This window comes from Echinops telfairi, unplaced genomic scaffold (genome assembly GCF_000313985.2).
Source record: "Echinops telfairi isolate 266 unplaced genomic scaffold, ASM31398v2 ScPeMD7_3;HRSCAF=10, whole genome shotgun sequence".
Classification (NCBI taxonomy): domain Eukaryota; kingdom Metazoa; phylum Chordata; class Mammalia; order Afrosoricida; family Tenrecidae; genus Echinops; species Echinops telfairi.
Window position 1 is genome coordinate 35,934,697 of NW_022103899.1, and position 17,017 is coordinate 35,951,713.

The window sequence follows — 17,017 nt, forward strand, 5'->3', positions numbered from 1 at the left end:
GCACAAAACTGTGTACATTTTCTGGGTCTAAGTAAATCTAGCAACTCAAAATGGAAAGGATAGAGACAGTCTGTGGAAAATGCTATTCCTTTCATCCCATTTTCCACAAACTTTTAGAGCCCCCCTCGTAGTTGAGCAACCTTTCGTAGAAGTTGTTTTTTTAACTTGGTCTCTGCCAAGAAAAGGATATGCTGCCATGGGGCATTCGTCTTTATTTTTAGCCCAGAGGATCTTGGGAAAGCCCATGCAAAGTATTTTTAAATACGCTCTACATCTACTTCAGTTCCATTTCTGTCCCTTCTTACACCCCTGCCCATTCCTTCTGTAAGCTTTCTGCAACTTATCAATGCCCTACAGTGTCTACTCTAGACATTGCCTTAAAATTAGGTGTTGGAAGAGCCAAAGTACAGAAACTTAAAAACACTCTCCTCGAGGTTAGAACTGGACCCAAGAGGAGATGAGTAATATATATATATATATATATGAGAAAATGCAGCTAACAAATACTGTGATTCTGTTTATCAGATTCATTTCATAAGCAAACTTTATAAAGGCACCATTTCCTGATATTTAAGGGAGCAGGTAGAAGTTTAGGCTGACAGGCTGCATCAAGAGGCAGTGTTTGTAGTTCGTGATGGAATTGGAATGCAGAGCTATAGATCAGTGGTTCTCAGCTTGTGGTTCATGTCCCCTTTGGGGGTCGAATGACCCTTTCACAGGTGTCGCCCGATTCATAACAGTAGCAAAATTACAGTTATGAAGTAGCAACGAAAATAATGTTATGGTTGGGGGTCACTACAGCAGGAGGAACTGTATGAAAGGGTCGTGGCATGAGGAAGGTTGAGAACCACTGCTACAGAACCTGATTGTTGCCCATCATTCTACAGTGGATTGTCGTAATGATGAATACTGTACTTACTTTTCAGTAAGCAATTTCTAAGGTAAGTTTGTTTTATTAAGAAGTGGGTTAAGTAATTGTGTCCTTACTTTGGTTTCCTGACTTTCATTGAGGAAAGGGGAACTGTGTGCACAGGGCTCACGACTTTCCAAGGGAAGTGCAGGAGGGCTTTGAGTAGCGCAGTGCGGTCCACTACTGAAGTCACTGTCTTCTTTCCAAAGGAAGTCCTGCCCTTCAGCAGTTTTACTGAAAGCTCTATCAAGAAAATACATAATTACTCATGATTTCTTGAAGAGTTAACATTTTCTCCCCTTAGCAGTTCTGCCCAACATTTTAAAATTCACATACTGGTTTTCCCAATGCTATTGTCATATCTCAAAGGCTGTTATTTATGAAACCCTCTGTCAAATTATAATAGTGGAGTTTGTTTGCTTGCTTGCTTTTATTTTGAGGAAGACAAATAGGGCAATTACTTGACCCTTACAGTCTGAGATCTTGTAATGTCACCCATGCTGTCTCAATTCACATTTTTCCTCTATTTCTGCAGAGTTGTCTCCAGAATGTGGAGAAAAATAGAAATTGCATTTTGTGTGTTAATTAAGATGTAATAATGGATCTTTGCAGCAAATTTGGTTAACTTGATACCTAAAAGATAAATTGTTTTAATGGTACTAATTAAGAGATTCCCCTTAACTAAAGTACTACCACACTTTATATGGCTTTGCTTTTTGAGGTTTGGTTATATTGAAAATAAGCAAGTGTAAATATAAAATGTTGGTCTCCCATCTATTTCAAAATTGTCATTTCAGTGATTCTTTTAAATATTATGATGCCGCCTATGGATTATGAAGGGGCTTTAAAAAGTTTGTGTGAAAATTGAATGAGATAGTGGAATTTTTTCCATGAACCTTTTTGTAGCCTCCCTCAGTTTCCCCTTTCCTCAGTCAATTTGTTTTCCAAGTTATTTTAGGCTAATTGACTTGTATTGTCAAGTTTCTTGAGGAAAAAAAAAAAGAACATTCCTGAATTATTTCCACTAAATCAGATTAATTTCTACTATGCAAATGGAATGAAAGAAAATACAGAGATTTGTCCACCATTAGGTTATTAGCCTAAATATGTTTTTAATACAAGTTCAGTATACAAATTGTCTCACCCCTAGTGTGTAAGTAGCTGACATCTGACCTCTCAAAATTCATGCAGAATCATGATCACTTTGCATGGTCCCCTAGTTTGGGGTTACATTTTAGAACACCTGCCTGCTATTTCTTCTGTGCCACTTGCTCTGCTCCCACAGTGACCACCTGGCTTGCTCTTTCTCTTCATGTGCTGTGTGTCTTTGGGAGAAGACTTCGTCAGAAAGATCTTCTATCTGAAATCAGTCAAAATGTGAGAATAGGTTATGAACCATTCCTAATCACAAGAGCATTAAGAACACTTAATCTTTCTGCTGTTGGGTCCTATTTAGGTTTACCTACATTACTAAATAAGTTAATTTTGCCTACCATTTGCTACAGCTGACTGAAAGAATTTTTAATGCTTTGCTTATCCAACAGGCTTTTTTGACACCTATTATTATTTACCACACATTGTTCTACAAATACCTTGATATGAAAGGAGAGTAAAACTGTCATAGATAAATGAGAATTTAATGAATGATTTATCTGGCTTTCTAATTTCAACAACTGATTTGAGTACAGTACTTAAAATTCTGGATGTTCTTTCCTGGTAAAGGTCACTCATTCTGAAGTAGGAGGCTTAGCAGGTTAATTAAAAGTTGCAAGAGGTGATCATAGAGTATATTTTGTATACTCTATGATATAGTATATAGAAAGATGGTCACTTGATTGTAACAAATATGTTCTAGAGCCCATCACTGTGCAAATTGTGTTTGGTCAATACAGTATTTTTCCCTTGTAATTGAGTCTTAATGTGAGTTTTACACAAACAGTCCATAGTCCATTACCTCAATTCCAAAAATTGATCATTTGTTTGGTGACACAGACCAATCTGAAATGATGTAGGCTGTTTTCGGTGTATGACCCTATGAATATTTGTTACAGCAGGAAAAATGTTTGATTATGGATTAAGTAACATAAGGACTTCAAAAAGCTCGTGGAAAAATTGAAAGGCAATGTAGTTTTACCACAAACTTTTGGAAGGCCCTTTGTTTTCATAGTATTTTGCTAAATTAAAAACAATTTGACCTCACCGTTTTGAGTATGGCAGTATAGACCTGATCACTAGTTAAGATTGCCTCCACAGGCAGATAATGAATATGAATGTTCACAAAACTGTATTGCTTCAACAAGTAACATAAATTAAAATATTAATTTGCTTTCTTTATTCTTTCCATAGATTAATTTAATAAGTGAAAAACATCAGTAAATGTTAAGAAATTTTCAGTTTGCTTTTGTTCCTGTGTGTCAAATTTAACAGGCATCATATAATGTATAATTATCCAATTAATTGAAAAGTGACTTACCTCTTCTTCACCTAAATTATAGTTCTCCAAAGGCTGAAGAACCACCATCCTCCAGCTGTTAGAAATACAAATAAATTTCACAAGGCTTTTATTAATCTATGAGAATTGAGTAATTCTCTAAGCATGGTAACACGCAGGAAAAGATTGTTCATTGTAAGGCTAAAAAACAAACCATCTGTTCTGCACAGTTGTTTTTATACCTACTAGACTAATTTTGAATTAAGTAGTTAGTTTACAGGTAAATGTCACTTCAGTAAAAATTATTGCAAAGTGGGGGGGGAGGGGCATTGGCCCATTTCTCTGGTGTAAAGACTCCCACTATAGACTTTTGTCAGGCTACTAACAGGATTCCTTGTAATAACCAGCTCTACTCTGAGCTGCTTCCTGCATAGCATGCACTGTGTAAAAACAGTGTTGCTGAATAACACAAATGTTATTCCTTATTTTGTAGAATACATCAACATTCTCTAGAGAAGTCTGATAATACTGAATAGAACACTCACTTAGAAAAAAATTTATGAAGCTGCTAGAATAAAGATGGGTAGTAAAAGTCCTGCAGCTGTTTCCCAGCTCAAGTCTCAGTTTCCAATTTCTTTTCTACTTTTTCAAAGTGCTGATTTCATAATCCAAGGAAACCACCCTCATTGCTGAAAAAAATCTTAGTAGCTTCGCTGCCAAACGGGAGCACATTTGGATATAGTATTCAAGGACCACCACAATCTGGTTCTAATAGCCTTACCTTTTACTACTTATATGCAAAAGCTCAATCTCTGGCTAAGCCTTGTGCACATGTTTCTGTGCCTTTATTCTTGCCTTCTCTGTGAAGATCCTCTTCACCTTCCTAGACTACCACTTGGTTCTTACAGATCTCTCCTTTGAACCTATCTTCCAACTTGATGTGTTTAGTGCTAACTTAGCAACACATCAAAAAATTTTTCTTACGGTGTGTTTTCCCTATAAAACAGTAGTAGCTGTGCATTCTTTTTGCAGTTGTGCAAATCTCTCACTTTAAGGCAATCTCCAACATTACTTGTTGTCATAGTTATTTACATCCATCCCTAAATTAACTTTGTACCATACACAAAATAATCCATTGCCAATGAGTCACTTCTGACTCATAGTGGCCCTATGTAGGATTTCCAACGCTGTACAATTTTAAAGGCTTACGTAGCCTCATCTTTCTCCTTCAGAGTGGCTTGTGAATATGAACCGCCGACCACAGCAGTCAGTCAGTCCATTGCTTATCCAACACTGTCACAGAGGCTCCAATATACATAAATCCTCGATGAATGAAAAAACACTCATATGAATGCTAAAGTCAGTAGAGAAATGACCAGTTTTCGGGTGGTAAAGTTGCAATAATCATGGCACTATTTTTTTCATGCGGAATGCAAAGATTCTCCATTTTCCTCCTTGATTTATATAAGTGAGAATGGAAGCGACATCTTGTTATAATAAGTTAAAATCCAATTATTACTGTGAAAATTTAAAGGAAAAGGAGGAAAAATGTATGTATAGATACCTTGGAGTAAGTATTTCCTTGTATTGGAGTTTCTCTAACTTAGCTGGGGCCACTAATGACATGGGGATTACAATGTTGTCAATGTCATAAGAGCTCTCACTTCTCAGTCTCCGCCTTGCAGTCGTCTACAAAAGAGAATGGCAGTGGTTTCAGAGTAGTAGCTGAAAGGTGTGACGACACCTTCCTTTCCAGAGTTACATGTGTTAAGGCAGTTTTGTAAGTACACTATTATGAACATAGCTATAAACTGTTACGAGGAACAATAAGGAAAGCATACTGATCTTCATTAATCCCAAACAATCTCTTCTGACAGATATATAATGTATTTTTTGTGGACATACACACAAGGCTATTTTTAAGACCATTAAAAAGTATAAGTTGCTTAGAAGTCAATATTTTTAAAGGTTAACAAAGAGTATCCTAAGTGCCAATAAAATGCTCAATGAACACACTTTTTATTTTAAAAGATGGTATGAAGTATGTTTTGGCAAGTCATTTACTATCTTCATTTATGTGTTCTGGTCCCTCCATTCTGACCTTAAACCCTCCCCCACCCTCAACTTCTCTGATCCCTGACCAGATGACAAAAACAAAACACGCTTGAGTTCTCTCTAGGTTATATTTAGCTTCGTGCTAGGAAGAAGGGACAGTCATAATGAAGTTCAAGAGTTAACACAGAAAAAGAAGCCATAATTAAGAACTGCTTGCTTCCTATATTAAAACATTTAATCAACTTAAAAATAATGAAATTTGTTACTTCTAAGATAGTTTAAAATATGCTTATATATGTGCCATTACATAAGACTGCTAAAAAATGGAAGAAAGAAAAGGCTTTCTACTCCAGTAAAGAGTTAAACAGTCTTGGAAACTACAGGGGCAGTTCTACCCCATCCTATATGGTTGCTTTGGGTTGTAATTGACTCAGTGGCAGTGAGTTGAGTTAAAGATTAGCAAAATAGTCATTTAAACCAACAAATTAAAAACTTTAAAAGCCTTAAAGTTCAACATACAAAAAAAAATTGAGCTCAACATAAAAAACAAAACCTACCTGTGAAGATGAATTTTGGGTTCTTGACATAACATTGACATTAGTAACAGCACCAAAATTGCCATGGGATCCTGCTTCTGTGTGTTGAAAAGCAATGTCTTCAAACTTAGTTCTTTCTCCTGCCACAAAAAGAGGCATTGAAAATGTCACACATTAAATACAGCTGTCAGTTTTATTAGAATTATCTTCCTAATTTAGGTGACAAATGAGTCCTTTAAAAAAAAAATGTATCAGAAAACTGACCATTCTTTATCTTTGCTAGAATACTACTTTCCAAAAGTTCTTATTCTCAGTTTTTCACTGTTGGTGGCAACCTGTGTTTTAGTTCATGAGTGGATGTTTCTTCCGGAGGACACCAAGTAGAATTTGAGTTTTTGTATTATCTGCTTCCTCCAAGGCCCACCTTCTTTTCCTCCTCATGTTGGTCCTTTTTTGTACTTATTTACATATTATGCATTTGTTTATTTTACTTTAATGTAGATCTTAAAAATAGTGTTTTCTTATGTAAATAACCTCGTTAATACGTAGGCTGTATTCACATTTTTCTTACTGAAATAATCCTTTAGGGCTAGTTTATTCAAACAGGAGTCTACATATTGGAATTGATTAGTCTAAATTTCCTATACTTTATAATATTTTTATTTTTCAGGACAGCAACTGGCCAGAAGGTCTGTACTTTGGGAGTTGTCCAATTAGTTCTTTATAATGTGTTTCATTTCACTTTCTATCTCTGTATCCATCAAACTGGAAATCTGACCTAAGGTCTCAATCCCAGTGAAACATAGGTGATGTTTATTTATAGTATATCTTATTTATTCTTAGGAGACAAAGATATTTTGAGTGAGTCACATTAGAAATCATAAGTAAACTTCTGCACACATGGAAGTTTGTTAATTTTGGAGGTGACTAAGAATGATCAGACAATGGTCTGTTATGAACAGATTTCTAGAGATGAGAACTATGTTCAAGTCTCAATGTACAACTGTAACCTAGTACATCTTGGACAGTTGTTTAAATATTTTATATTGCATGTGGAGAATAGCTAATTATCTGTTCTTATATAATGAATAAGAACCAAAGTAAGTTTTATTTTTTAATCACTGTTTACAGTAATGGCAATTGTTATTCCCAGATCCTCACCACAAATCACACTTCAAGTCTAGAACACAACCTTAAAGAATGAACTTTGTCCAGGAGGACAATGGGCAAAAGATTTTAGTGAGGGAACATGAGAAGGGAATGTCACACACCACGTTCATAACTTACCTAATGCTGTTTCACTCAAATGTCTTTTCTTTCTTCCCTGTAACAGTTGTGCAGAACAGTCTGATCTTATTTGAGGCTTACATATAGATGAATATCCATTTCTCCATTGGTGCAGTGAAGTACTATGTACTAAAACAAATGAAAATAAATGTGAAGTTTTAGTTCTTTATCATAAAGAGATAAACATGTTAACCTCGTAATACAATGCAGGATTTTAAGATACTAGGCAAAGCACTAGGTAGAATGAAATAAATGCTTAAGTGGAAAAGTTAATTTGCCCAGGATTCCTTAAGAACATCCTCAGGAAGTTCATAAGTCTATGCTTCCCTTATTATTAGAAAGAGATGTGAAAGAGGTGATTTTTGTCCCTTCAATGTCTTCCAAATTACCAAACTATATAGAGTCCAGATTGATTGCGAGCTGAAGATTTTGGTTATCAATCTTAAGTCAACCCTTGTTTACCCTTTAAAATTGCAAACAGTTCAGGACAAATTAAGTCTACAGAGTCACAACAGATTCTGTAAAAGGTAAGAATGAATTTAATCTACTTCTGATATTACCTACCATCCTATCACCTTTTTAAAGGATGAATTTATTCAAATTCTAAATCTTAACATCTCCACATTTGTTTGTCTCATCTGTAAAACCAGTTAACAGGGGAGTTATTTCTTGTAAACATCGTTAGACGATTATATAACATCAAGTGTCAATAAATATTAAATGCCAGCATTATGATTACTATTGTCTGTGTGAACCATCTATGTCCAATATTAGAATAATCAAACTGGCTTTGTTAAAGGGTTTGGAGATGTAGAAGTAAATGCAGAAAGAAGCCTCTAGGCTGCAGTGCCGCTCTCACCGTGCTCACTGAGACAGAGGATGCCCAGTCAGCCGTGACAAAGCATCCTAAAATGCTAAGACAAGATGTTAATACATCGACATGTGGCCATACACATCCAAATGAAAAGGGAACGGGTGAGTAGAGCAGAATTTCTGAGGAATCTGGTAGATTAAAAGCTTCTGTAATTTGACAAGGAAATTCAGAGCAGACACCTGGGAAAGGCCTACCACAAACTGAACACCAAAGATTGTGTACACCTGGCAGGGGAAAACAGAAGGATCATTACTTCTTTCTGTTAAGGAGTTGATGTCAACTCATAACAACTTTATAGGGCAGGATCGAATTGCCCCTATGGGTTTCCAAGACTTTAGGGGAGTAGAACTCATTACCATCGAGTCAATAACGACTCATAGGAACCCTATTGGACAGGGTAGAATTGTCCCTGTGAGTTTCCAAGACTGTTTATAGGGGTAGAAAGCCCTATCTTTCACCAGAGGAGCGGCTGGCCTTGTGAATTACAGTCCATGGCTCCAGTGAGATGACTCTCCTAGCCCACACCTTACCTGTAGATACATGAGGCTATCTGTCTCAACAAGTAACATAAGCTTGAGAGTCTAGGGAAGGGAAATGGATGGGATGAAGGAAGAGGGCATTACCCAGGTTGTCCACCTCAAAACATGCCCCAAATCCAAAAGTAAATTAAGCCTATTGCCATCGAGTTGATTTCAACTGAGTGACCTTATAGGTTTCCAAGGCTTTAAATCTTTATGGAAACAGACATCCTAATCTTTGAATTGCTGACCTTGTAGTTAAGTTAGTAGTAGCTCAGTGCATAGCCCACTATGCTATTAGGGGTCCTTTGGAAGCATGCCTTGCATTTCCCTAGTTCCTACGGTAAATAGTGTAGCAAGCAGATTGCCCTTACACGTGGCAGTTTTAGTTGAAATAGGAAGAAGCATTTTTAAAGATGAACATGCAAGCCTCCAAAGATTTAAGTATTACACTACGAAAAATGAAAGGTACAAACAATGGAAGGATTATCTCAAAACATAATTACTAGAACATTGACCAAATATAAATTAATGTGCTTTAGGATTGCCAGAAAGTAGATGAGAGGCCTCTTTAAATGATAATCATTGAAATATAAAAAGCATAGGTAATGATTGGTTTCAGTCATAGCAAGGACTCAGTGAGTTAGAGAAATTCCACAATCCGAGCAGTGGAAAGAGAGATGTGAACAAAATAAAATGGGAGTGAAAAGGAAGATTTGGGGGGGGGGGGGGGTAGTGGAATGAAGCAGAGGCAATATATGAAAAAAGTGTAAAGTTTTTTTCACAATTATATAACCCTAACACATCTTAGAACTCAACAAACACTTCTGAGTAAAATCAATCTTATAGCATATAAAAGATATCTTTAGAGCTAGCTGAGGAGAATGGATAAAAAGATTGCTGCAAGGGAATGAGAATTCGACCCCCAAAAATGAATGCAAGGAAACAATGCCTTTAAAGAGCTGATAAAAAGTGTGCTTGGCAGGATTCTAAAGGCTGTCTCCAAGATTCTCCCCTGCCCTCCCCTTAAGGAAAAAAAAAAAGTTAAATGGAAAGTAAAGTAAGAAGGCAGGATATACTGATTCCAAAAAGATTAACTAGAATTTTGCAAGTTAGGTTTTTAGTTGTATGTATGGTTGGCCCAGATAGGTATTACAAAAGTTTGTGTCCACTCTTACTGAAACATGCTGAATTATTTTAAAGCATTTCACCCCTCTTATTTTCTAAAGCAAATGACCTTCATTGCCTTTGGGAACACATCAACTTCTCTGGAAAGACCTTAACTTCCACAAAAAGTGATGCTTTTCACTGAATTTTATTCAAGTATTTCACATTATTTTCCCTTTGATACTTTGTCTCGTGTAAGGTTGTAGTGCACCCTTGAAACTGTGGGGAATGTGGCAACATCAGACTCTAACTCCAAGCATGACTTTCACCTGTCCCGTTGGCTCATAACCCTCCCCTTGTTTCAGTTCATTCTCTCCTAGATTCTGTCCTAAAACATTTACATCTGGACCTCTCACATCTCCTGCCTTCCCTTCATTTCTTTGTTCAGTATGTATGCAGAGGCAGTTAAATGCCAAGCACTTTGAGGCACTCTGCAGGTACAGTGAGCATAAAGCAAGTGTTGTAGTCCCTGCCCTTTACATAGTTCACAAGCATTGGTTATATAATCTCAAAGAAATATAGGTAAAAGTGCACCTTCAGTGTGTGATAGAAAAGAAAAAGTGCATGAACTAGAGGATCTAGCCTAGTTGGAAACCTAGGAGAGGCTGCCCTATGAGGAATGACAGATCTGAAAGACAGATGGAAAGAACTGGTGACAAAACAGGGTGAAAGTATCCTAGGAGGATGGAATAGCATGTGCAGTGGCCCACAGCAGCAGGAAGGAGGGAAAAAAGAAAGAACTGAACAGCTGCCAAGCAGTGGAGACGGTTCAGGACATGTTGAATTCTGAAGGTGTTTGGGTCCTCTGTTCAGAATTTTTGAATCGTCAAGGAAAAAGGGATAGGGGTAAGAATTGGCATAACATTAGCATTTTGAAAAGATACCTCTGGCTACAGGATTGGAAGAGTACCGTAAATAAGAGATTAGGTTGGATTGTTGACCGTGATAGAAATGTTGGTAGAGGAGGAGATTAGAAAGATATGATTAACACTGGCAACTTGCAGAGGGTTTAGAGAGAAGAGTACGGATAAAGTTTGAGTCCCAGATTTCTGGCTTTCCCTTGGTGGTGCTAATCCTCCTGTCATTTATTCACACTTAATTATAAACTTAGTTTTGACATAATTTCATTCTTACAGAAACCTTATAATAGTATAAAGAATTCCCACATACTATCTAGTTAGAGCCACTCTGCCAAAAGGTTAACATTTTATCACATTTGCTTTCTATTTCTCTGAATTCAAATTAGGTTACTGACATGCCCCAGTACCCCAAACATGTCAGCATGCCCACTCTTAAAAACAAGAGCATGCTCTTATAATACATCGTCTATCGACCACATTCAAATCCTACCAGTTTATGTTTCTGATAGAAAACTCTTGCTCATTCATTGTCAAGTCTCTTCAAAGTTCCTGAACCTGAAATAGTTGCAGTGCCGCCTTTTCTTATCTTTCATGACCTTGACTGTTTGGGTGAGTATACCCAACCAAAAACAGCTCACTGCCATTAAGCAAGTTGATGCTGACTCATAGTGACGCGATGGGACAGCGTAGAATTGCCTCTGAGTTGCCTAAACTAATTCTTTACAGGAGTGGAAGGCCCCGTCTTTTTCCCTTGGTGAGTATAGTTGTTGGTAAATAGCGCTGTAAATTGGTTTTGTCAAGTGTTTCCACATGAGACTAATCAGCTCTTTAATACACTACAATTTGGCTTTTTCATATTTCTTGCAAGCAATGCTGTCGTAATCTAATGGACAGTGCAAGATAAATCTAAACTTTTTCAGGGCACATAATCTGCTAGCTTCATCATCTGTCACTTCCACACAACTGGAAAAAGAAGGTATTAGTATGTCCTTGAATACATTGCCCTGTTTTGTGTATTTGTTTCCTTTGTTTAAAACCTTGTTTTACTCAACCTGGGCCAGAAGCCATAGTATCACCTGGAAGGATCTTAGTCTCTGGCCCCCACATCAGACTACTGATTTGGAACAACTCACCTTTCCTACCTGAAGTATTTGAAGCTACACATCACCATCATTTAGGAATTGTTGGCCTTTTCCCATCACCATTATATCTTTACCTTGTGTAGATTTATACAGCCCCTTTTCCTTTCAGAATATTTTAATCACTTATCTTTGTCCATTACAATGCAAAATAATGCATGTGAAATTCCCCCAATTACATCTTAATTTGGTTTCCTGCGATTCACCTTTGGTTCTTCTAGTCTGCCCGGCACATAGTCCAACTTTTGTTCACTAAATGTCCAACTTTTGTTTTACTTATTTCTGTAAAAATCACAACTTTAACGAAAATTAATGACTACCAAAGCCACTGCTATCAAGTTGATTCCAACTCATAGCAAACACTATACAAGGTTTTCAAGATTATTTATGGGAGCAGATAGCCTCATCTATCTCCTGAGGAACCACGGATGGGTTTTGAACCACTGATCCTGGAGTTAGCAGCCCAATCCCTAACATTTAACCAAAGGCAAATACTTCATGCAGGATGAGGCCTGTTGTTAGCTGCCATTAACTTCATATACCGTGGGATGAACTCTTGTGGACCATAAGCACTGGCTGATTATCCGTTCTTTCTTCCTCGTCTTAGTTTGAAAGCTCAGCTGAACCCTGTTCAACATCACTGTCACACACACACCAACTTCCACTTGCAGATGGGTGCTGACTACACTCAAAGGTATATTAGCCAAAAATCAAACTTGGATCTCTTTCATCAGCGGTTCTCAACCTGTGGGTCACGACCCCTTTGAGGGTCACCCCTTAACAGTAGCAGTGCATAATGTCATACAGTTATGAAGTAGCAATGAAAATAACTTTATGGTTGGGGGTTACCACAAAATGAACTGTATTAAAGAGTTGCGGCATTAAGAAGGTTGAGAACCACTGTCACTGGTGAGAATTCTACCACTGAACTAATGATTTCAGTCTTCAAATTGTGTATTTGGACTGGAAGTAGAAAATGGAGCACAAACGTAAAAACGAATACCTTCATTAATATTGAAGTGAGTACATTTCTTTGTACATTAACATACCTTAACATTATTGCTACATTGTTCTTTGTTTTACATGTTTACATTGCCTAGAAAAATAATTACCCAGTCTCACCTAACACAACAAATAATTCATTTTACACACTCCCTTTTCAGTTACATAAAAAAGAAAAACTACACTTTTTACTGCAACTCATAAGGACCCTACATCCAATTTTGGGAGTCTTTGTAAATCTTTCTTTCATCGGAACAGCTAGTGAATTTGAACCATTGACCTTACAGTGAGCAGCCCAACAGTTATCTCGACAGTGTCACCAGGGCTTTCTTTACAGTGACACACACACTATACAAAAATACATTTCAAATAGGACACTAATTGTAGTAAGAATGGACATTACAACTTAGTTTTATCTCATCTCACTCTTCATTGTTATTTTTTTAAATGGTTAACATGCTTCAGATTAGAGATAATACCATTTAGCTATTCCTTAAGTTTTTGGACATGATAGAATTATTATCAGCATGATAATTATGGATATTCTTAATACATATCTATGCTTTCCCTTTGAAAAATTAAGCCAAATACAACCCATGCTCCTTTCTGTATTCTTTACTTCCCTTTGCATAGGCCACCGTTCCTTGTCCTTGATGCTCTGTTTGTTGTTCTTTCAAGTTTTTACTATAGAAAATTTCCAACGAAAATAGAATAAGGAGCACCATGTACCTGTCCTTTAGCTTCAATGATGACCAACTCATTACTGATCAGCTTCATCTCTCCATGGATGTGTTTTGCTGGAGTATTTAAAACCATATCCCAGATAGCATATCTTTTCATGTCTAAATATCAGTAATTACATATGGTAAAATGAACAAGTATGATTTATGATCTAATTAATATCTGTGATAATCCAAAGTGCATGTGTGTGCGTGCGTATGCAGGTATGACTGGTTGGTTCAAATCAGGATCCCAAGGTCTACATGTTGCATTTGGTTGATAAAAAAACGTTTATATGTTACAATTATATTATACATAAAAAAGAATTTTCATCCAATTTTTGATAAGTTAGGTACATATTGTCCCCCTACATGGGAGAAAAGGTTGCATAGCCCACTTACGTGGATAATTTAACCATATCTCTATTAAATTCTTTTAAGTTAATTCTAATTTTCTAGTCACAAACACTATGAAAATGCATGTATTTGAGAATAAAGGCCAACCATTTGAATTAACTGTAATGTGCTGTATGAAGTAGGGCCTCAAAGAGTCATTATTTAATGCCACTTGCAGAGAAAGTAAAAGTTTAGTTTGCTGTTTAGCAAATGAACTGTGGGCCCAATTGCCTGTGTTTGAATCCTGGCACTGAACTACACAACAGGAAGATGCATACTTGGTTCTGCTTGTAGATTTTTTTACTTCCTTTCAGTGATCTAGTTTCCATCAGTACCACCTGATTTTTTTTTAAGTGGTGATTTTAGAAAATATAGGTATTTCTAAATACCTTTTTTTTCTAATCATTTTGTTAGGGGCTCATACAACTCATCACAATCCATACGTCTATCAATTGTGTAAAGCGCATTTGTACATCATTGCCCCCACCTGATTTTTATAATTATAGCTTTGTAATACATTTCGGTATCTGGCAGGGCAACCTTCTCCTTGTTGGGTTTATTTAATGGCTACTCTAAAATGACAGCACCTGATTAGAATTAAAAAGTAGGGAAATGTAACATCTTACATAAACAGTAGTGCATTCTAATTCAGGATTAGGGTCTTTCTCAGATAGGCAGGTCTTCAATGTTCCTGCCTGTAGGGTTGTGTGAGTCACAACTGACTCCGTGGCAGGGAGTTGAGGGCTTATGTTTCTCAATAAATGTTTGAAGTCTTCATTTATTTTAAGTTTAATCCTAGCAATTTTATATTTTCATTGTCAATGTGCCTACGAAATTTGTTTATTGTTGGCATTTATAAAAACTATAGATTTGTAGTTTACTATTCTTCAGAACTCCATATCTAACAGGCAATTTACTCTTGAATTATTGTGGCAGAGAATCATTTCACCTTACTTTGTATAACTTTTTGATGTTGATAAAATTTTCGCTTTGAAAAACATACTAACTTGTCTTTCTTATCCTGATTACTTCCAAGTACCCCCATTCAGATTATTTATAGTGATTCTAATTTCTTCAAGTTTGCCATTTTAACATCTTATATAAAATTCTTAGAACCAACAATAATTTTTTTGATGGATCATGTTAAGTCAGTGTGTAAACAAACTTTCCCCAAAAGACCAATCAAATCAATCTATATATTTCCATTAGTTTGCAATTTTTCCCTCATCATATAATAAAGTGTTAGCTATGTAGTTTGTTCCATGGATCTATTATCTTAAATGCAAAGTAGATTCTGTAATCAAACAGTTGTCATATTTCCATATGAAATTAGGCTTGATTCTCAATACTTTTTTTTTAGCAATCACTTTCATATTTCTTCTAATGCCAATGGGGTTTTTAATTATTTTATCAACTTGTAATAGAAATTGAAGTTTTCCTCTATAAATCATAAATGAACAGGGAGAATTAATATCATTATTAACTTTACTGTGCAAGCATGCAGTTTCTCCTTGTTTATTTAAATTTTTTAAGTCTAAACCAAACTCACTGCCAATGAGTTCATTTTTGACTCATAGCAACCCTCTAAGATAAAGTAGAACTAACTGCCAGTTTGGGTTTCCAAAAGTATAAACCTTATGGGAGCAGAAAACTTGATTTTTCTCCTGCAGCTGGTGAGTTCGAACTGCTGACCTTCTGGTTTGCAGCCCAATGTGTAATTCACTACACTACTTAATAGTTTTCATTTAGTATAACACATTTTTTCTGAGTATTTCTTGTGTTTATGTGTATGTACATATTTGATTTGTCAAGAGTGAACATTAAAAATTAAGGATTTCCATTTTGTTACATTTTATTACCTTGGAAGACAGAAATAATGAATATGAAAGAAGTAAACAGTGCAAGATTTGTAAATGTGACATACCAGATGATGGCGATATGACACACTCTCCTACACATTTATTTTCAGCAAGATCTCCTTTTATTTCATTCTTTTTTAACAATGTTCCAAGGTGAAAATGAAGAGGCACATCTAGAAAGATGAAGGAAAAAAGTATTTTCAGTGAAACCCACTCTTATAGGCTATAATAAGAGTGCTTTAAAAATAAGCAGTTTTAAAAGTAAGCAACTATCAGATATAGTAAGATACTCTTTTAAAACATGTCAGTAGCAGTATTTTGGGAAATGCCAATTACATGTATTGAATAAGCAATCATGATAGATGAGCAGTGCCATAATATATTAGAGTAAATCATAATCATAAATATAAATAAATACTATTGATAGATGAATAGAAATTAAAATGCCAAATGTATATATAATAAAATGTATAGTAAATGCTGGCAGACACTCAAGTCCATTCTGCATCTTCTCCCATTTGAAATCATGGTTTTAATTATTTGAAGGGAAACAATATAATTTATATACAACCTTTTGTGAAAACAAGTATCACATTCCCTTAGTGTATTAGTATTAATTTACAAAGGAAATCTACTTTGAGAAAGATTGAACACCTAATGACAAACTAGTTTTGTTTTGTTTTTTAACAAAGACTTAAAAACTTAAGTCTAAACGTAAGGTCTAAAATTGCTATGTTGCCCTGACATCTCCAGCCAGAAGGCCCGTCACTAACTTACCCAAAGGTTTCTTTACCCTCTGTGGATAAGGTCCCTAGTTAAACCACCTTCCTTCTGGGGATCAAGGATCGTACCTATTTATGCCTGAGTAACAGTTCTCTGCCAGCCTGCAGAATTATTCAAATGAGTCACTTATCCTCCTTTAAGAACCAGGGGTGATGCCACCCTATTGTTACTACAGCACCTTCCTCTAGATAGTCCATCCTTGTTTATTCTGCTGCAAGGATATCCTTCATGTGGTTCTGCCTGACATGTGGTATTACTACTCTCCTGGGCTGTAAGTACTTGTGACTAATACTGGTCATCTCACCTCTCCTGTGCTGGGTGATCTCTAGAACTCTTAAGGCAAGAATCCCCTTTCACCAGTGGAATGAGAAAGAGGCAAATAAAACACATTCCATTTACTGTGTTTATGTTCAACAATGTCAATCATAATGGAGTAAAAAAATGTGCTTCATATTTTTAAAGATTAATGTACTTTACTGGC

General features: G+C 36.1%; 1 protein-coding gene across 5 annotated transcripts in view; it reads right to left on the bottom strand.

Annotated features, from left to right (window-relative positions):
* KANSL1L (KAT8 regulatory NSL complex subunit 1 like) overlaps nt 1-17,017 on the bottom strand; it is a 121,297-nt gene that overhangs the window by 1,665 nt on the left and 102,615 nt on the right. For 4 of the 5 annotated variants that reach the window (XM_045295256.1, XM_045295235.1, XM_045295243.1 and 1 more), the window contains 7 exons: nt 15,819-15,926; nt 7,220-7,348; nt 5,954-6,072; nt 4,906-5,030; nt 3,384-3,438; nt 2,158-2,270; nt 988-1,153 (listed from right to left, as the gene is read on the bottom strand). In XM_045295256.1, the coding sequence (XP_045151191.1) occupies nt 988-1,153; nt 2,158-2,270; nt 3,384-3,438; nt 4,906-5,030; nt 5,954-6,072; nt 7,220-7,348; nt 15,819-15,926 (815 nt within the window). The remainder of the gene's footprint in view (nt 1-987; nt 1,154-2,157; nt 2,271-3,383; nt 3,439-4,905; nt 5,031-5,953; nt 6,073-7,219; nt 7,349-15,818; nt 15,927-17,017) is intronic. The other variant, XM_045295260.1, reaches the window with a different exon arrangement.